The sequence below is a fragment of the Diceros bicornis genome, chromosome 31 (genome assembly GCF_020826845.1).
Source record: "Diceros bicornis minor isolate mBicDic1 chromosome 31, mDicBic1.mat.cur, whole genome shotgun sequence".
Classification (NCBI taxonomy): domain Eukaryota; kingdom Metazoa; phylum Chordata; class Mammalia; order Perissodactyla; family Rhinocerotidae; genus Diceros; species Diceros bicornis.
Window position 1 is genome coordinate 22,982,919 of NC_080770.1, and position 20,797 is coordinate 23,003,715.

The 20,797-nt window shown below is 50.0% G+C and overlaps 1 protein-coding gene across 1 annotated transcript; it reads left to right on the forward strand.

The window, feature by feature from the left end:
- The first annotated feature begins 10,916 nt into the window (after positions 1-10,916).
- Positions 10,917-19,771, forward strand: RAPSN (receptor associated protein of the synapse). Its single transcript, XM_058527654.1, has 8 exons — positions 10,917-11,172; positions 11,753-12,091; positions 16,309-16,467; positions 17,030-17,128; positions 17,207-17,329; positions 17,808-17,861; positions 18,825-19,024; positions 19,488-19,771. Exons 1-8 carry the CDS (start codon positions 10,981-10,983, stop codon positions 19,558-19,560), a joined length of 1,239 nt encoding a protein of 412 aa, XP_058383637.1. The 5' UTR covers positions 10,917-10,980; the 3' UTR covers positions 19,561-19,771.
- Positions 19,772-20,797: the final 1,026 nt, after the last annotated feature.

A 20,797-nucleotide genomic window follows, 5' to 3' on the forward strand; every position in this document is an offset into this window, starting at 1 on the left:
CTGATGTTGTCTTCAGAGTTATTGATTGTGGGGGTGGGCGGTGGGTCCTGGGGGCTGGTGGGGTTGGTGGCATTCCTGAAGAAGGGGTGGGCGCCCTGGTAAGGTTTCATTGGGATGTGCCTGTTGGTGTGCACTAGAGGCTCCTGAAAGAACGTAATCTTTCCCAGAAAACTGCCTTTGCCATCATCCTCTCTTCCTCTGCAACATCCCTGCCGCTGTGGAAGCACCTGAAGACTTTTTTGGCAGCTTTAATTTTTATGCTGCTTCTGTTCTCAGTAGCGACTGCCACATCTGCTCAGACCTGAGAGTGCAAGTCCCTTCCCTAGGCTGCAGAGGTCCTGTGCCCGGGGAGGCAGCTGACCGGCACGGAGCCTCAGAGTGTGGGCCTCGTCCTCTCTTGGCTTTTAACGCACCAGCCCAGAGTGGTTCAGCTCCTTGCCTCCTCATTCTGACCTCAGAACAGGGTCACAGAGGGGTGTCTCTAAGATTCCTTGGGCTTACTAGTCAATAGTTCTAGATCACTCTCCAAGTGAGTGAGGCCATACACCTGGCCCTCCTCAGACCTCTGTGAACTGCAGGTTCAGCCACTGGGCCGGGAGTCTTAGGCCCTCTGGCTGAAGTATAAGCTTGTCTGCTCCTTTGCTGCCACTGCCATCCCCTCACCTCTAGGAGGCCAGCCCTTGTGAAGCAGGTGCTTGTCTAGAGGGTGCAGCCAGCACAGGCCTGTGGGTGGGCCTGGCCTCAACCTTCTCATCAGAGTCCCCCTACGTGGGGTGTCTAGAGTAGCGTTTCCCAGTGGGGTTGGACTGAGTACTAGCCCATGAAATGTTCTGTGAAGTAGGGGTTCTGAAGACAAATAAATTTGGGAATATTGCTTCCTCAATTGTATTCATTAAAAATCAGAACTTTTTATTAATATGTAGTAATTATACTAGCTAATGTTCATTGATAGTTTATTACAATCCAAGTGCTGTGGGAAACACTTGATAACACATTCTATGTTCCAGTCTTCATAACATCTCTGAGAGGGAGCTACTGTCCCCATCCCATTTTGCAAATGAGCAATCTGAGTTTAAAAGAAATTGAGTTGCCTACTAGAAAGTGCTGCGCACTGAGAATCAAACCAGGTCTGCCTGACTCCCGAGCCCTTTCTCTTAACCATTACTGAGGAGAAATAACTCAGGAAAGGCAAATAAATGTGCATTAGCTAACCTGTGCAGTCCCATCACACAGGATTGCACGCTGTCCTCCAGGCTCTCGTGAAGAGGAGTTGGGGGCCCTGCAACTCTTGTGGCTCCCTCCAGTGGTGAATCACTGCAGCTTTGCCCTCCTGAGAGCTGCTGTCTCTGTGTAAGGGGTTCGCTCTTAAATCAGCGCTCCCAAAGAATTGGCCAGCATGCTCCTGCGAGGTGCCCCTTCCTGTGAGGACTGGAATGCTTCCTAAACGTCACTCCTGCCACTCAGTGCTTTCCTGGATCTGGTACCACCTAAACTATTTACCTGGTGTTTATTTCAGTTCTTTTCATTGTGGTTAAATACATGTAATGAAATTTTCTGTTTTAATCATTTTTAAATGGACAGTTCAGTGGCATTACTACATTCACAATGTTGTACAACCATCACCACCTAATGTTTTAAATCAACTTGAAATGCACCTTTTTCAACTTCACCTCATTCTGACCATTAATATTTGTGAAATTACAAGTTTGATATCCTAATGATATGTTTTAAAATACACATTAAGTTACATAACCATCAATATATATAAAATATCCATTGGGTGCCTTCTCAGAGAGATCTGCATTTCACACTTTGGAAAATTGGGCCAGGATGGAGATCCAAGCTTCCTCTAGGGACTCCGTTCCCAGACCTGTTTCTTCTGTAATTAGAGGGTAGTTGAACCTGAAGTTCTCGCCCATCTTGTACATATTTCCTATGGCTCAAGGTCAAGATGGTAGATCTTCTCTTTAGGTCTTTGCCTTAGGACTCCTCTGTGTTCCAGAGATAGAACTTGATATAAAAATAGAATGTTAAGTACAACTTGAACATCTTCCAATGTAACGTCATACTTAAAGGCTATTGTTTCTCTTTAAAATTTATAAAAAAGGGAATATTCCCAAAGTACTGTTTTTGACCTTTTAAAGAAATGTAGGCTTGTGCCTCTTTATAATCATATAGCTGTATCTTAATTAAACTGTTTGTGTTCTTTTAAAAAACCCACATGCAGTCACCTTTTATTTTTGAATAGATTCTTCAGCACCTAATTTTTGCCACACTCCTGGTTCCCGGCTTACTGCAGAGGCAGCCTCTGCACCGACTTTCTGGGTCAGCACACAGCTTCCCTGACTCTCCCGGGTACCTTACATGCTGTGCTCACCTGAGCATCTCAGTCCCTGATGAAGAAAAGCCCAATATTGGGAAGGAAATGGAAGACCAGGTTTGTCTCTTTACCTCTGAGAATGTCAAAATAATGTCTCATGACATTGCCCTTCCAGGAGGGATCATAGATGGCTTTGGCCCGCACCTTCTGCGTTTTTCAAGCACTTCCTTCTCTCAGGAGTCCTTTCGAACCCTCACCATCTGGTATTAATTTCTTTTGCGTGCATTGACTTTCTCTACTGATAAAGGCTCCAGCTGTAGGGAGGGCTTTTTTTTTTTTTAATCTGAGAGTCTTAGAAGGGGAAATGAACACATCTCAACTGGGAAGGGTCATCCAGACACCCCTGTAGCCAAGTCTACAGGACTTCGGCCCGGCCTCTATCCCCACCCTCCCTGTGGGGGTCCCACTGACCTGAGGCCTCCTGAGGTTTTGGTGTTTTTAAACCGCTTGATTGAGATGTAATTCACATACTGTACGATTCACCCACTTAAAACAGACAAGTCATTGGTTCTTAGCGTTGTGCAACCATCACCACAACCTAATTTTAGAACATTCTCATCACCCCTCAAGAAACCCCATACTCCTTAGCAGTCACTACCCTTCACCCGTCACCCCTCTTACCAGCCCCTGGCAACTGCTCATCTTTCTGCTCTGTAGATTTGCCTATTCCGGACATGTCATATAAATGTAGTCGAACAATACGTGCCTCTTGTCTCTGCCTTTCATTTAGCCTACCTCCTGGGCCAGGTTCTCCTTTCCTCCCCCTACTTGAAAACCACGCACAGCTCTAGCCTTGCACCACCTGCTCCTGCCACTCCTAGCCCTTCGGAGCTCATCTCGCAATCCAGCCACGCTTCTGCAGCGTCCTGTCGCTCCCCTTTCCCGGCTCCTCTTGTTTACCTGCTGCATCGTCTGCCTCACCTGGATCTGACAGTCTCCTAGCCCTGCCCGCACTGTCCAGTACGATGACTGACTAGCCACTGTAGCTATTAAAAATTTCATTCCTCAGTTTCAGTATGAAGTCACATGTGACTAGTGGCTACCGCATTGGACAGCGCAAGACATAGAACATTTCCGTCGTCACGGTCAGTTATGAGGGTCAGGACTGTTCTAGACAGTTACTTTGCTTTTAAGAAAACAAAATAACTACCATTTATGAGTCGTAGCTGCTGTCCTAGTCCACTCCACAGCTGGCAGCATAGCAGGTTAGAGACTGCAGCACAGAAGGGCTGCAATGCCTCTCGGTCACGAGGCTATAGGTAGGAGAGTTGGATTTTAACCCAGGTCAACCTGACTCCAATGTCCCTGTAAAGCATATGCCTCTGGGAGTATCTATGGTGGACCCTGGGTGTCCTGGTTTAAATTCCACCTCTAGAATGGAGCTTCCTGAAGGGCAGGGACCACGTATGTCTTGTTCCTCACTGGAGCCCCAGGGGCTGGCAGATAATAAGTACTCAGGAAACATTTAGTGAGTGAATAAATGAACAAATACCAAAGGATGACGGTTGCCTTTGTCCAAGAGTTTCCTGATGTGCTCCCCCCCCAACCACATTAGTTTTATTTAGAAATTTCCATCCACTCAAGAAGAAAGGGAATAACTTATTTTCGCATCTGGTTTATAGATTGCTAGCTACCAGCTCTAGCCAGCCCTGGTGGTCTAGCGGCTAAGATTCGGTGCCCTCACCGCTGCAGCCCAGGTTCACTTCTGTTTAGGACGCCACACCACCCATCTGTCGGTTATCATACTGTGGTGGCTGCGTGTTGCTGTGATGCTGAAAGCTCTGCCACCAGGATTTCAAATACCAGTAGAGTCACGCGTGGTGGACAGGTTTCAGCGGAGCTTCCAGACAAGGACAGACTAGGAAGAAGGACCTGGCCACCCATTTCTGAAAAAATTGGCCATGAAAACCCTGTGAACAGCAGTGACGCATTGCCTGATACAGCACTGGAAGGTGAGAAGATGGCACAAAAAGACCGGCAGGGTTCCACTCTGCTGTACACAGGGTCACTAGGAGTTGGAATCCACTCAACGGCACTAACAACAAAGCTACCAGCCAGTACCCGAATTCTCCGTAGGCCCTCAGTGGGCATGACACAGAAATGACAGGCAAGTCCCTTAGAGCCACTTTACAGGAATCCTGCTAATGCAACTTCCTAGGCAGCTCCCCAGGGGCCCTGCCCCATGAGGAAGTTGGTCCCAGCTTGGCAGGGCCCTCTGCTGCCGAGAGCCCCTTTGGCAGTCAGGAAGGCGCCTGTGGGAGGGGAACCTCCCTGGTGGCCCTCCAGCCCTGAGAGTGCCACCGACCCGGTCATCCCTAAAGTGGAGTGTGCCCAGAGCCTGAGGCTTACATGACACAATGACCTTTTTTTTTTTTTTTTTCCCCTTTTTCTCCCCAAAGCCCCAGTAGATAGTTGTATGTCATAGTTGCACATCCTTCTAGTTGCTGTGTGTGGGACGCGGCCTCAGCAGGGCCGGACAAGCAGTGCGTCGGTGCGCGCCCAGGATCCGAACCCCGGGCCGCCAGTAGTGGAGCGCGCGCGCTTAGCTGCTAAGCCACGGGGCCGGCCCCCACAATGACCTATTTTAAAAGTCATTTTAGAGTTTGAGGTGTTTTTTTTTTAATGCCAAACATTCATATAGTTATAGAAGAGGACTTAGAGTGTGGTGGGAAAAGCTTGTGTTTAGGAGTCTCTTAATCTGGTTACAATACCAGCTGTGTGACCTTGGGCAAGTGTCTCAGCCTCAGATTCCTCATCTGCTGAATGGAAATGAAAACACCCGCCCAGTAGAGTCGAGAAGATGAGAGATCGTCTCAAATGCTTGGCCCAGTGCTGTCCCTGGCAAGTGCTTATTCAAGTTGCTAACAACCCTAAGTACATAAAAGTTACAAGTGAGCATTTCCCCATCCCACGGCCCATTGATAACTGTTCAACAGATGGGGTAAGGATGCTTCCAGAATTTGTCTTGATATATACAAAAGTATGTACATATATAATTTTTGTTAATAAAAATGAAGGCATGCCATAATGTACAGAACGTTCCGTAGCTTACATTTTTTCAGTTACTATGTCACGGGCACCCTTCCCTCTGAGTATATACACCAGTATCTACAACTTTCATTTTTAGAGGCTACATAGCATTTCATGGTTTCTCGACCTGTTGGACACAGGTTATTTCTAATTTTTTCACTATTATAAACAGTAAGCGCCAATTCAAGGAAGGTTTGGGAGGTCTATTAGAGGTGTTACGTCAATCTCTTGTTTTCAAAGCAAGTTCTTATTTTATCGTCTCGTTTGGTTTTCATAGAGAGGTGATACCCCATTTACAACGAAGAAAATGAATTTGTCAAGAGGGACAGGCTTCCTGAGGATCCTGCTAATGGGGGCAGAGAGGGCCTGGGACTGTCCCTTTGGTTACATTTGTCGTGCTTCTGGAGCGGGGGCTGCAAATGCAGGTGCCTGCAGGGGCCTGGCAGGTGACATAAGCGTGTGAAAGGAGGCCAACCTAGGATGACAAGTGACACTTGGCTTCAGTGTCAAGGTGAGAATAGGAAGCAGTAGGGGCTGTGGGCAAAAGAGAGACATTCTTGGTCTCTTGGGGCCAGACTCTGACCACTTGACTGGTTGACATGCAGAATCACAGGCCCAGGGTTGCTTGAGTTTCGGGTCTCCAAGAGAAGCAGGAAATGCAGATTTCTATATGAAAGCTCCCAGAAAACAAATGCAGCCAACCAACTCAGAAATCTGTAGCCCTTGCCTACCAGTTTGTGACCCCTGCTTCGAGTCCAAAGTTCATTGTCTTTTTTGTGAGGAAGATCAGCCCTGAGCTAACATCCATGCCAATCCTCCTCTTTTTTTGCTGAGGAAGACTGGCCCTGGGCTAACATCCATGTCCATCTTCCTCCACTTTATGTGGGACGCCGCCACAGCACGGCTTGACAAGCGGTGCATCGGTGCACGCCCGGGATCCGGGCCGGCGAACCTCGGGCCGCCGCAGCGGAGGGCGCGCACTTAACCGCTTAAGCCACCGAGCAGGCCCCTCCATTTTCTATGTTTGATTATAAAACAAGGATCTAGGGCCGGCCCCGTGGCTTAGCGGTTAAGTGCACGCGCTCCGCTGCTGGGTTCGGATCCCGGGTGCGCACCGACGCACCGCTTCTCCGGCCATGCTGAGGCCGTGTCCCACGTACAGCAGCTAGAAGGATGTGCAGCTATGACGTACAACTATCTACTGGGGCCTTGGGGATAAAAAGGAGGAGGATTGGCAATGGATGTTAGCTCAGAGCTGGTCTTCCTCAGCAAAAAGAGGAGGATTAGCATGGATGTTAGCTCAGGGCTGATCTTCCTCACAAAAAAAAAAAAATAAAACAAGGATCTAAAACAAGAGGCTCGTAGCTGGTACCTGACACGACAGGCATTTGGGGAAAGCCCCCGGGCCCCCGCTGTCCCACCACCCAGGTTAAGTGGCCCAGAAAAGACCATTTCATTTTGTGGCTCGTCCTCCCGACCTCTGGGGGGCCTTTTGTCTGCCTTCATTGCTGGGCGTTGGTGAGCGAGACTTGACTCTATTCACCCTCTCCTTAGCCATCTTTGTATCCATTTCTGCTGCCCACCCAGGCCAGAGTCTTGGATAACGTGCCCGGTGAGCTTGTTGGGTGTCAGGTAAAGGTCACTATGATTCCTGAAACGGTGTCCGGTTCCCCTTCCCTTTTCTCCCTCTCCTCCTCTCAGTATCGCAGTTAAGAGTGGGACCCCTAGGGGCCGGCCCGGTGCCATAGTGGTTAAGTTTTAAGTTTGCACACTCCACTTTGGCTGCCCAGGGATTGTGGGTTCAGATCTGAGGCGTGGACCTACACACCCCCCATCAGGCTGTGCTGTGGCAGCATCCCACCTACAAAATAGACGAAGATGGGCACAGATGTTAGCTCAAAGACAATCTTCGTCACCAAAAAAAAAAAAGTGGGACCCCTAGAGTCACACTGCTTGGTGGCAGTGTGGTCTTGAGCAGGTCGCTTTACCTTTCTGTGCTTCAGTGTTCTTATCTGTAAACTGGAGGAAATGCTTCACTCAGGAGCTGTTAGTTATCATTCTTCGGTTGGTCTCTTCTCACCTTACCAGGGGCTGTGCAGATAGTAGTGGTACAAAGACCATAGCCCTTACCCTAAAGGAGCATGACCTTGACCTAACTGTGTGCAGTAGTCAGCAAAGAGCTGACTCTGGGGCAGAGGAAGCCTTTCTCCTGTCGTTTTCAAGTTTCAAGATCATATGAGTTCCCAGGTACCCAGAAGGCTGTGGTCACAGGTGCAGGCTGCCCATCTCCTTTCTTTCCTGCTGAAGATTTGAGGCAAACTCGTGTCTGGACTGTTGAGTGGGAAAGAACGTGCTGGCTCTTCAGCACTTTCCCTGTGGGCTCACCTCCCTTCTCCTCTGAAAATTAACTTCAACCCAGGACCCACCTTCCCAGATGAGGGGAGGATCCCAGCCAACTCTCCTGTGCCAGTGGCTCCCGACTGGCCACTGAACATCCCCCTCTTTCCTCACTTTCCCAGCTTACTGTGGTCCTGGTTCAAGGGCACTTTCCCTGGGGAGTCCTGGTGGCCTTGTCTAGTCCCACGAGCTTCCTTCTTCACCCCCTCTGCCTCTGCTGAGCCGTGACCCTGGGGCATGGCTCCTGAGCTGGCTATGTGCCCCCTACTCCCAGATTGCCCCTCTCTGGACCTGTTTTTCTCACAGTAAACAGGAGGTCATCTCCGCCTGTGCTCAGTTTCCCCAGGAAGGGGCAGGACATGGCAGATGGGCTGCTAAGCCTCCAGCAGTAGCTTTAAATTTCACAATGAAACTTTCATTCCTCCCTTTTTTCCCATTCATTCAACATATTTATTGAGTGGCCACTGTGTGCCAAGCCTTGCTCTGGGGATGCATCAGTGATGAATGAGACAAAGTCCCTGCCCACACATTTGAGTGGAGGAAGCAGACGTTAAGCAAATAACCTCATTAATGAATATAAAATTATAGCGATAAATCTTGTATCAGAATGGAATAGAATTCTCTTTGACTATAATAAGCTGATTCACCCTAACTAGAGCTCAACTAGGCAGACTGTCGGGGTAGGGAGGAGGAAACGGATCAAGACATGCAAAGGCCCTGGGACAAACAGGTTGGCAGTTGCTCAAAAGTTGAACGCAGAGTTACCAGATGACCCAGCAATTCCACTCCTAGGTACATTCCCAAGATGAATGAAAACACGTCCACATGAAAATTTGTACATGAATGTTTATAGCCTTGTTATTCATAATAGCCAAAAAGTGAAACAACCCAAATGTCCATCGACTAGTGAATGGATAAGTGAAATGGTGTTTCCATACAATGAATACTATTCAGCCATAAAAAGGAATGAAGTATGGAATCACGCTATAATATGGATGAACCTTGAAAAGGTTGTGGTAAGCGGAAGAAGCCAGGGACAAAAAGCCACATATTATATGATTCCATTTATATAAAATGTCCAGAATAGACAAATTCATAGAAAGTAGATTGTGGTTACTGGGTGTGTTAATTTGCTTAGGCTGTCATAACGAAGTACCACAGACTGGGTGGCTTAAGCAATAGAAATTTATTTATTTATTTATTTATTTATTTTAATTTTTTTTTTTGAGGAAGATCAGCCCTGAGCTAACATCCATGCCAATCCTCCTCTTTTTTTGCTGAGGAAGACTGGCCCTGGGCTAACATCCGTGCCTATCTTCCTCCACTTTATATGTGACGCCGCCACAGCATGGCCTGACAAGTGGTGCCTCGGTGCGCGCCCGGGATCTGAACCTGGGCTGCCAGCAGCAAAGCGCACGCACTTAACCACTACACCACAGGGCAGGCCCCTAGAAATTCATTTTTTCACAGTTCTGGAGGCCAGAAGTCAGAGATCAAAGTGTTGGAAGGGGTGGTTTCATTCTGAGGCCTCTTTCCTTGGCTTGTCGATGGCCATCTTCTTCCTGAGTCTTCACATGGCCTTCCCTCTGTGTGTCTGTGTCCTCATCTCCTCTTAAGACACTAGTCATATTGGATTAGGGCCCACTCTAATGATCTTATTTTTCGTCTTTAAAGACAGTCTCTCCAAATGAGTCACATTCTGAGGTTCTGGGGATTAAAACTTCAACATATGAATGGGGTGGGGGAGACACAATTCAGCCCATAACACAGGAGGAATGGGGAGTGACTGCTAATGAGTATGGGGCTTCCTTTTGGGGTGATGAAAATGTTCTGGAATTAGTGGTCATCAATGCACAAATTTGTGAATGTACTAAAAACCACTGTCCACTCTGAAAGGATGACCTTTGCCCTGGGACAAGAAGGAACCTGGTTTGCAGAGAGGGAGGAGAAATATGGGGTGAGACCAGCTGGTGGGGTTGGCAGGGGCCCTGTTACCTAAGGCCTCTCTCTCAACCCCAGGATCCCCACTACTTCAAGTGTCTGCTCCCTACATAAGACTTTGCCCCTGTCCACGATGTCTGGCATTAAAGCTCATTATTAGGGACTCTTTCAAACTGGGATTAAGATTAGAATTGGGACACTTTTTAAACCTTCAAGAGTCAACTTCTGTCCCTGGTGCGCAGTTCACCGAGGAACAGATGGACACAGCTCGGGCTAACCTCTTCCTAATCAACACAGGGTTTCCTGGGTGCCAGGCACTGTCCTAAATCCTTGTCAGCTAGTCATTTAGTTCTCCTAACAATCCAGTAAGGTGGGTACCGTTACTCTCTTGCCCAAAATCACACTGTCCACACAGCTAATAAGTGGTGGAGTCAGGATTTGAACCCTGGCAGCCTGGCTCCAGTGTCCACGCTGTTACCCACTCTGCTGCTTCAAAAGAACCCTGTGAGTTAGGGTTTATTAGCCTATTATCATCCTCATTTTACAGATGGGGAAACTGGGGCCCAGAGGTGAGTGACTTGTCTTGGGTCGTACTATGAGTTAGGACGAGATGTTGGGAATGGTGTGGACATGTGCACGGATAAGTGAGCTTGGTGCCGGGTGAATCACAGGAACAAAACCTGGGGGGAGGGGTGGGTCTGGGGGGAAGGTTGTGATGGGGGAGAGGCAGGGCTCAGGGCTGGGCACCTGCCCCAGGCTCCCTGATGCCTGTGTGCCCAGCCGCTTCTCTGCTTCCTCCCAGCTCTCAGCCTGTCCCAGGAGGTGGCTCCTTGGCCAGGCTGCGGGGATGGCCTGCCCTGTCAGGGGGGTCAAGGTCAGAGGTGCCCAAGAGATGCCCCAGGAGGTGCCCAGGGGCCAGGGTGCCTGCATCCCTGGGAAGCCACCTCCCAGCTTGGGGATTTGTACGGCAGAGGCCCGCGTGACCTTGTGGCTGACATTCCTCAGCGGCCACGTGGCCCCAACTGGCAGGGACAGCTGCAGACAGGGGCCGAACCAGCTTTGTTCCCAGGGTGGCGCCCGCTCTCCATCCAGGCCCTGCTCGGCTCCTGCCCGGCGCTGCTTTCCTTCGGGGGGCTCGGCGGGCAGCTGGCACTGTGGGTTCCCCGCCATGAGTGCCTAGAGGCACGGAGCCACTGGGGGTCTCTCCGCGTGGGGTGCGGGGCTCTGGGAGGATGGGGCAGGACCAGGCAAAGCAGCAGATCGAGAAGGGGCTCCAGCTGTACCAGTCTAACCAGACAGAGAAGGCGCTGCAGGTGTGGATGAAGGTGCTGGAGAAGAGCTCAGACCTCGTGGGGCGCTTTCGCGTGCTGGGCTGCCTGGTCACGGCCCACTCGGAGATGGGCCGCTACAAGGAGATGCTGAAGGTGGGGGCGCCCAGCGGCGGGCATGGGAGGGGGGGCCAGGGCTGGATTTCTCCCATGCTTCCCGGCCCCCCTCCCGCCTCCTGAGGCTTCCCTGTGTCTCACAGGCTGGTGGCCGTGGCCTGAGACTCTGAATCCACATCTGAGGCCATGGGTCCTAGATGCTGGGTCTTGGCTTCTGGTTCAAGGCCTGTGGCCTTGAACTTCAGTGTCTGAGGCTCTGAGACTGAGGTTCTCAGCCTCAGGGTTCAGGAATTTCAAGACCGGCTCTCGGAGTCTAGGTTCCAGCCTTCCTTTTGGGGGTTCTGAGTCTGAGCCTGGGGCGGCCGGCTCCAGGTTTGAGGCTGGGGATGGGTGGTGGAGACTGCAGATCTAGGCTGGGGGTGGACAGGTGAAAGCGATGGATCTGAGCTTGGGAAGTGGAGGCTCCGGAGGTGAAGCTTCTAGTCTAGGGATGGGGAGAAGAGAATGAATCTGGGGCTGGGGGTGGAAGCTCAGGGTCTGAGGCTTGGAGGGGTGGAGGCTCGGATTCGCAGCTCAGAACCCAGGCTGACAGCCACCTGCCCACCACCCTGGTGAGCAGTTTGCTGTGGTACAGATCGACACCGCGCGGGAGCTGGAGGATGCCAACTTCCTCCTAGAGAGCTACCTGAACCTGGCGCGCAGCAACGAGAAGCTGTGCGAGTTTCACAAGACCATCTCCTACTGCAAGACCTGCCTCGGCCTGCCTGGCACCAGGGCAGGCGCCCAGCTCGGAGGCCAGGTCAGCCTGAGCATGGGCAATGCCTTCCTGGGCCTCAGCCTCTTCCAGAAGGCCCTGGAGAGCTTCGAGAAGGCCCTGCGCTATGCCCACAACAACGACGATGCCATGCTCGAGTGCCGCGTCTGCTGTAGCCTGGGCAGCTTCTACGCCCAGGTCAAGGTGGGCCCGGGCCCCAGGGGGAGGGCGATGGAGGGCTCGGCTCCCTGAGAGCCTCTCGTGAGCCACGCTCCCCGTTGCATTGCCTCGTCTGGTCCTCGCATTTAGGCAGGGACGAGGTGGACACGAGTCCGAGAGGGAAAAGACTTACGCAGGAAGGTAAAGACTTAGCCAGGAAGGGTAGAGCCAGAATTCAAACCTTGATCTGTCTGACTTCCTGGGGGAGTGGGAGGCTCCTGCGTGAGGACAGGCCATGAACCTGCACTGCCACAGGTTTGCTGTGTGATCTGTGTGAGGACATGTCACCTGTCCTGTCTGAACCTTGGTAGGTCTATCTGTAAAATGAGGGAGAATAGGACCCACCTTATAGCATGGTTGTCACCATTCACTCATCAAATATTTATTGAGCATCTACTATATCCCAGGCGCTGTTGGCCTGGGGTGCCAGCAGTGAAAATGACAGCAAAGTCCCTGGCCTCAGGAAGCTTGAGTTCTAGTGAGGGAGAACGACAAATAAACACAATCAGTAAGTCAATGACAGAGCATGCTAGAAAGTGCTTAGGAGAAAGGAAAGCAGTTAAAGGGGGTGGGAAGTGCTGAGGATGAGGTGTTGTAATTTCAAACAGGGTGGGTGGGAGGCCTCATAGAGAGGATGTTTGATGACTTGACGGAGATGAGAGGGTGAGCCATACAGAAATCTGGCAAAAGAGCAAAAAAGAAGGAACAGCTAAAACAAAGCTTTGCTCTTGGGGGAGCACACTTGGCATGTTCCAGGAAGGATGAAGGCCAGCATGGCTGCAGCAGGTGCATGAGAAGGAGGTAGGAGGTGGTGGGTCCGAGAGGTATGGGGAGGGGAGAAGTCAGATTCTGAATGAACTGATGGGGCCAGTGACCATAGGCTTCTGGTCAGGAGCATCCCTTCTCCTTCCGCCTAGGCATCCAGGCTGCACTTGGCCCGTAGGGGATGTTGATGCCTGGCACTAGTAGGTGCTTAATAAATCTTGGAGTAGATGAGTGTGTCGATGCTGGTGGATCAGAGGTGGGGTGCAAGGCAATGAGAGTCATTCAGGACGACGCCGAGGATTTTGTTTTCAGCAGCTAGACGTATAGGGAAGCCATTCAGTGAGATGCGGTAGGATTGAAGAGGGATACGGGGTGTTTTAAAACCTTTTTTATTATTATGCAGAAAATTAACCATCAGGAAGGTAGAGAGAATAATATAATAAATCTCAGTATACCCACCACTTAGATTTAACCATTATTAATATTTTGCTATATTTGATTTCTTTATTTTTAACTGGAGTGTTGTGATATAAAATTATAGACATCATGATGTTTTACCCCAAAGTAGTTTACTATGTATCGCTGGAAAAAAAAAAAAAAAGAACATTTTCTTATATAAGGACACTTTCTTACATAATCACAATATGAGCAATTATCTCTTCAATTCCTCTACTTATCCTGAAAATATGCGTTTACCCTCGGCTTGTTTGAATTGGAACACAAACAAGAGTCACACACTGCAGTGGTTATTATGTCTCTTAAGTCTCTCTCAATAGAAAATTCCTACCCTCCTCTTTATTTTTCATAGTTTATTGAAGAAGCCAGGTTATTTGCCTTATAGAATGTTCCATCTTATTGTCTCACTGCTTCCTCAAGGAACCATGTAACTTGTTCCTTTATCTCTTTTACTTCCTATGAACTGGAACTTAAATAATGACTTGGTAAGATTGAGGTCACACATTTTTGGTAAGAATACTGTCTAAGCGATGCTGTGTTCTTCATATTACATCATATTGGATGGTTGAGGGAGTGACAACCTGATCCCTCTGTTTTAGGGTTTGTGTTTTTCCTTTCATGACCAGCAGGTTAACTTGTGGGGTGACACTTTGGCACCTTGTGACTATTCAGTTCTGCAACAAGATTTTCTGTAATGATTTCAGCATCCATTGATGTTTGTTGCCTGAATCAATTCTTTCATTTCAATTCTAATGAAATGGTGATTTCCAAGTTCTAGCATTCCTTCTACAATTATTAGCTGGGGTTTTTCTCTAAGGAAGAACTTTCCCTCATCATTTAGGGCTAGTTGGTTGTTCTGAAATACAGGTCCTAAAAGAAAGGCAGAATAAGTATGTTTCCCCTTTCCTTTAATTACCCCTTTTTAGAATAAGGAGTTGATGTAATAACTGCCTTCAATGGCCACACTTATTTGTTTTGCTGTCTCTCTTTGGAGTATCATTATGAAATCATGGATTTTTTTATATTTAGTATTTTTCAGTTAATTGCAATCGTTGTTCTTTTTGATGCTCGTATTATCTTAACTTTAGCCAATGGAATTCCCTTCAATATTGCTCCTGTGTCCTTTTGAGAAGACTTCATTTAGTCTTTGAAAGGTTTCTTGTTTTCTGGCACAATAAACTCTCCCAGGCTCATTTTGTGTATTCCCTGCCCCCGATCTGGAATCAGCCGTTTCTCTGGGTTCTTTTTAGCGGGGAATGGTATTTAAAGACCAAACGCAGGCTCTCACGCTGCTCATTGCTACTGGGTTGTCATTGCTTCTCCATCTTTCAGTTGCCAGGACAACTCAAGTTTATATTGCTATTTCCAATTCAAATCTAATGTTTCAGGATTTTCCTTAATTTATTTTAAATTTGATTCTCTTTTCTCCTAGACTGAAGATCTTGGTTTCTAACAACATAATTCAATATTTACTTTATCCTACAAAATACATAAAATACTTTCAAAAGACAATACCAATATTTCTCAAAAAGACGTCTGAAGGAAGTTTAAGATTTTTTTTGCCATTCTTTGTCTTTATAATATATTCCACTATGGATAAACTGTCCAAGTATATGCTCTAAGGTCATTTGAAATAATTATTTTTTTCTGTGTGGTTATATGAATATAATATAATGCAATATAATATATTGTAATATTATTTTACAGTATGCAATAATATTATATTGTGTTATAATACTTCACTGCATTATATTATAATGTTATTACATATAACATTAATATATTATAATATAACTGTTTATTATCTATAAAATTATTATTATTAATTATAATATAATATTAATATAATGATATGCAGTTAGGGTCACTTATTTCCATTTTCTATTTTTAAGATTTTTAAATTTTAATTTAATTTTGTAAACCTGTAAAACATTTACATGGCTTCAAATTAAAAAGTAAATAACAAAGTATGTTAGGAACTGGTTTTTATTGGGGTTATTGAGAGTTCTCTTTTGCTCATATTAGCTCAAGGGTGCTTGTTAGATATGAAGTGGAAGATTGAATAGGTTTTCTATGAGAAAGAACAGAGAAATGGGACTATAGCTGAAGGGGACATGAGGTCAAAAGAAGGTTGTTTGATTTTGATTTCTGTTTTCATTTTTTAAATGAGGTGATAAATGCTGATGGGAAAGACTCAATAGAAAGAGATGGGGAATTGGGTGTGGGGGATTGGTTCAGAGCCCCCGTGGAGAGGCTCACATTTGGTAGGAGCAGGGAGCCCTCCTCCACAGTAGCAGGAGGGACACAGAGTGGGGACAGGGAATATACATCTGGTGAGACGGATAAGGGAGCCCCTCTCTGATTTTCTCCTGTTTTCACAATGGCGTATAAGGCGAGGTCATCAGTTCAAAATGGGTAGGTAGAAAAGGCGTTGGGAGGTTTGAGGAGAGAGAGAGGATGAGAGAATGATTTCATTGCCGCAGTGAGTCTGTCCTGATGTTCTGAGCCGACCGCGCTGGCAATGTTACGGAGCCTTCAGTGAGCAGCTGCTGCTGGGGGCCAGGAGGCAAACTCTAGTGGGAGTGGGGGGCTCTGACATCCCCCCTCTGAGTGTCTCTGAAGCTGAGGGGCCCCACTGGGACTGAGTGAGAAGAGAAGCCAACTATCTTTTCTTGCCTTCTCGTTCATTCGTTCAATATTTATTGTGCATCTACTAAGTGCCAAGCACTGTACTAGGCTCTTGGGATACTCAGCAAACCAGATGAAAATCCCTGTGTCCACGGAGCCCACACCTTTGCACTGGCTGTTCTGTCTGCCTGGATCACTCTTTCCCTGGATACTAGAATGAATGAATGAACACGCAGGGGGTCTATGGGCCTGTGGCTGCCAGAGAAGCCAGGCCCTGGAGTGCTCGACTTAGGGGCAGCTTCTGCCACTCAGAGCGCCCCCGCTCATCCCGCCCCCTCCCTGTGTCCCTGCAGGACTATGAGAAAGCCCTGTTCTTCCCCTGCAAGGCTGCAGAGCTCGTCAGTGACTACGGCAAAGGCTGGAGCCTCAAGTACCGGGCCATGAGCCAGTACCACGTGGCTGTGGCCTATCGCCTGCTGGGCCACCTGGGCAGTGCCATGGAGTGCTGTGAGGTGGGGCACAGGGAAGGGGGCTGGTGGAGGGTGGTGGTGTGGCCAGGGTCTGGGACCGAGGGCAGCAGGGCCTCCTCCTTCCAAATCAGCCCACTGAGGGCCCCCAGGCTTGCCCCGGCCCAGCCTCTCTGTAGTTGAGCCTCTGAAGGATGCGTTTGTTCTCCCCTCCCCCCTGCCCCAAACTTCACTCCCTTCCAGTCCATTCTCAGTGGAGGGGGCTTCCCTCTGCATGCCCCCCCACCTCACCCTCTGTGGGGCACTTTACGTAGGAAGAAAGCCACTCTTTGGAGTTCTGCTGACCTGGGTTCAAATCCCAGCTTTGCCACTCACGAGCCAGGTGACCTTGATCGAGTCACTTCTGCTCTCTGAGCCTCAGTTTCCACTTCACTGGGGCTGCGAGGCCTCAGTGATTCAGCGCGTGGGGCCCAAGCACCATGATAAGTGTATTGGGCTCTGAGGCTGTTGGTGATCCCTGGGCTGCCTGTCAGAGGGGCCCAGTGGGTGAGAGCGCCCCAGTAGTGGGGGCAGATGAGCGGGCCTGAGTGACCGGTTTCCCTCGCAGGAGTCTATGAAGATTGCACTGCAGCATGGGGACCGGCCACTCCAGGCGCTCTGCCTGCTCTGCTTTGCTGACATCCACCGGAGCCGTGGGGACCTGGAGGTGAGGTCACTGGGAGGTGGGGTGGGGCTGTGTGCAGGCCCCGCCCAGCCTGACTCCACCCCCCACCTGGCTGTGCAGACAGCCTTCCCCAGGTACGACTCCGCCATGAGCATCATGACCGAGATCGGAAACCGCCTGGGGCAGGTGCAGGTGCTGCTGGGCGTGGCCAAGTGTTGGATGGCCAGGAAGGCGCTGGACAAGGTGAGGTGGGGCCCTTGCCTACAGCCCCAGCTCTCCCCAGTGCTCGCCTTTGGGGTCAGTATGTCAGCAAACAATCTATCTAAACCACTTTTGTCTAACATCAGCCTCAGCCCTCTCCCATGAGGCCAGGACGTTCCAAGTCATTTTCCAGGCTCAGAGAAGGCCCATGACTTGCCCAGTCACACAGCTAGTAATGGACCAGAGCTGGGGTTTGAACTCAGGATGTTCTAACTGCTTCCCATGCTTTCACAACACCCCACCAGACAGGAATAGTCTTCCCATTCTTTATCTGAGTAAACTGAGGCAGGAGGTAACTTGCCCACACAGCTCTTGCAACTGCGCCCCAGAATCTTCCTGCTACTTTCGCTGCCCAGCCCTGTCACCCTCTCTAGTCCTGCCCCGCCCCCCTTCCTTTCCTGTGAGCCAAGGCTTCATCAGATAGCTCTGCCTGCAGCCCTGGCCTGTGCTCGCCTTCCAGGCTCTGGATGCCATCGAGAGAGCCCAGGACCTGGCCGAGGAGGTGGGGAACAAGGTCAGACCGCATTCTGTCTTCTGGATCTGGAGTCAAGAGCCCAGGGTGGGATCTTCGGTTGGGGTGAGGGCCCCCTGGGCCCACTCAGGCCCTGAGCCCTTCCTGATCTCTAGGAGCCACCTCTGCCATCCCTAGACCCCAGCTGTTTCTCTCCCACCCAGAGAGCGCTTGGGAGTGCAGGGCAAGAAATCCATAGCGCAAAAGATATCAGAATTCCTCAGAGGCTTCTCAGTAGTATTAACACTCCCAACAGTGGCCTCCACTTGCTGAGAGCTGGGCACCACAGGGCTCTCCTAGGTATCGCTTCCTCCTTCACTGTCTCCCTGCAAGGTGGGTCCAGGGAGCCCCATTTTACAGATGAGGAAATCGAGGCTCAGAGAGGTGCCCAAGGACCCACAGCTGGTAACTGGTCTGTCTTAACTCCAAAGATGTATGCCTCTCCAAATTTAATAATCATATCCAAACCTTTAAATGCTGACATAGGTTCAGTGTTTCTCAAAGCCTTCTAGAAGATGTGCATTTCTCTGGGATCAGGCGCACAGTCCAACTAAAATGCCAAATAGATATGCCTGTGGCTGGATTATAGCCACTCGGGTTTATCCAAGTATCTCAGGCTGATCAGAAATGCTGAGCTATTGTGTGTATTTAATTAACAAAAACAGGAAAGCAAATTAATTATTATGGAATCAATGCAGCAGATTTGGTCAATTAAATTCTTCAAACGCATGGGGTCCCCAGCCGGTTCTAGGGGTGAGGACCATTTACCTCCCCCCCACCTCATTCTGCATGAGCGGAAACCACGGCCCAGAGAGGGCAGGACGTTTTTCCTAGGTCCATCAGCAAGGCAGGGACACTGCCAGCACTGGACCCCGTGAGTGCTGACTGCCCAGTGGCCCCGCGGGGAAAGGAGGGAAGCGGCATAGCTGCTCAGGACACTGACTTGGTCTGTCCCCGCCGGCCCAGCTGAGCCAGCTCAAGCTGCACTGCCTGAGCGAGAGCATCTACCGCAGCAAGGGGCTGCAGCGGGAGCTGCGCGCCCACGTCGTGCGCTTCCACGAGTGCGTGGAGGAGACCGAGCTCTACTGCGGCCTGTGCGGCGAGTCCATAGGCGAGAGGAACAGCCGGCTGCAGGCCCTGCCCTGCTCCCACATCTTCCACCTCCGGTGAGGGCTCCCAGCGGCGGGCGGGGGGCACACGGGGCCTCTCTGGTACCCTAGGCCCGATCACACTGGTCATGCTAACAGCAGACGCTTACACGGTCCTTTCCGCATCCCAAGCGCATCCTAAGAGCTTCCCATGTGTTAACTCATGGAATCCTCCCAGCGGCCCTACGGAGGAGGCCTTTCTTCTTATTCTCCTCAAAGAGAATTCGGAGAAGCCTCTCAAAGGTCATGGGATTCAGACACCCGGGGTCAGACTGGCCTCCATCCCGACCTCCTGACTCCCGGCCCAGGCTCTGCCCTGGAAGTCCCCCCACCCCTAGGCAGAGTGCGAGGGGCAAGCAGGGGCCCATCCGCTTCCCTTGATGCCTTCCCAGCCCCTGCAGAGGGGAGGAGAGGAGAGAGAGCCCGGTCCCGGGGTGGAAGGACGGGCTGGGTGAGCGGATAGAGCCCTTTGCTTCCCAAGGTGCTTGCAGAACAACGGGACGCGGAGCTGCCCCAACTGCCGCCGCTCGTCCCTGAAGCCTGGCTTCGTGTGACTCCATCAGCAGGCTTGGGCTGCCGCCCCGAAGCTTCCACCTCGCCTCTTCTCCACCGTCACCCTGGAGACCCCTGACCTGCCATGGCTCAGATGCCTGTTTACTCCTGGGGCAGCCGCCAGGGCCTCCCCACTGTGCCCCTCGAGGCCCAGCTGCCCTCCCCCGCCTCTTTGTACTTTGCTCTTTATAGAAAAATAAATCGTTTGTACTCGTCCCAGCAATTCTGACTTTCCGTCCCGTGGTCTGAGGGGGTCAGGGAGAGTGGGAGTGAGGCACCCCATGTGAGCTTCCTCAGACACACGCATCCCTCTGCACATATGTATGAGTGCTTCTAGCTGGCCTTCCAGGTTCTTGGGGTACCACAGTGAGCCAGAGACAAAGATCTCTGCCGGTGAGGGGATGCTGACATGCAGGGGCGGGAGGAGGATGCGATAAACAGTGAACATAATGAACAAGCAACATAGAAAGTCTTTTCGAGAAATGTTATGGCCTGAATTGTGTCCCCTAAAATTCATATATTGAAGCCCTGAGCCTCAATGTGACTGAGTTAGGAGACAGGGTCTTTAGGGAGGTAGTTAAGGTTAAATGAGGTCATAAGTGTGAGGCCCTCATCCGTTAGGACTAGTGTCCCTATAAGAAGAAGAGACACCAGAGAGCTTTCTCTCTCTGTGCTGCACAGAGAAAAGATTGTGTGAGGACACAGTAAGAAGGCAGCCATCTGCAAGCCAGGAAGAGAGGTCTCACCAGAAATGGAATTTTCCAGCACCTTAATCTTGGACTTCCCAACCCCCAGAACTGTGAGGAAATAAATTTCTATTGTTTAAGCGGCTCAGTCTGTGGTATTTTCTATGGCAAAACTAGCAGACAAATACAAAAGAGACAAGTGCTTTGGAACAATAAAGAATAGAGCCGCGTTCCTCTTCCTCATCTTTATTCCCTTCCCTTCTCTTCAGTCCTAAAACCATTAGGTGGGACAGACCAAGATAGACATCCATGTGGAGGGGTGGCCTGGTGTGGGGTGTTGGAACCCAAGCAGGGTGAGGTGGTGTCCACACAGGGGAAGCCCTAGTGGGGGGAGATAGAGGCTGCGTGGAGAGAGAAAGGTGTCCACACATATGGGTGCCTCATCCTGAAGTGTCAGAGAACAAGTAGGATGAGAAAGGAGGTCACTCAAGGGCAAGGCCTGGGGCTGGGTATTGGAGCCAAGCAAGGCGAGGAGGACGTCCATGCAGATGTG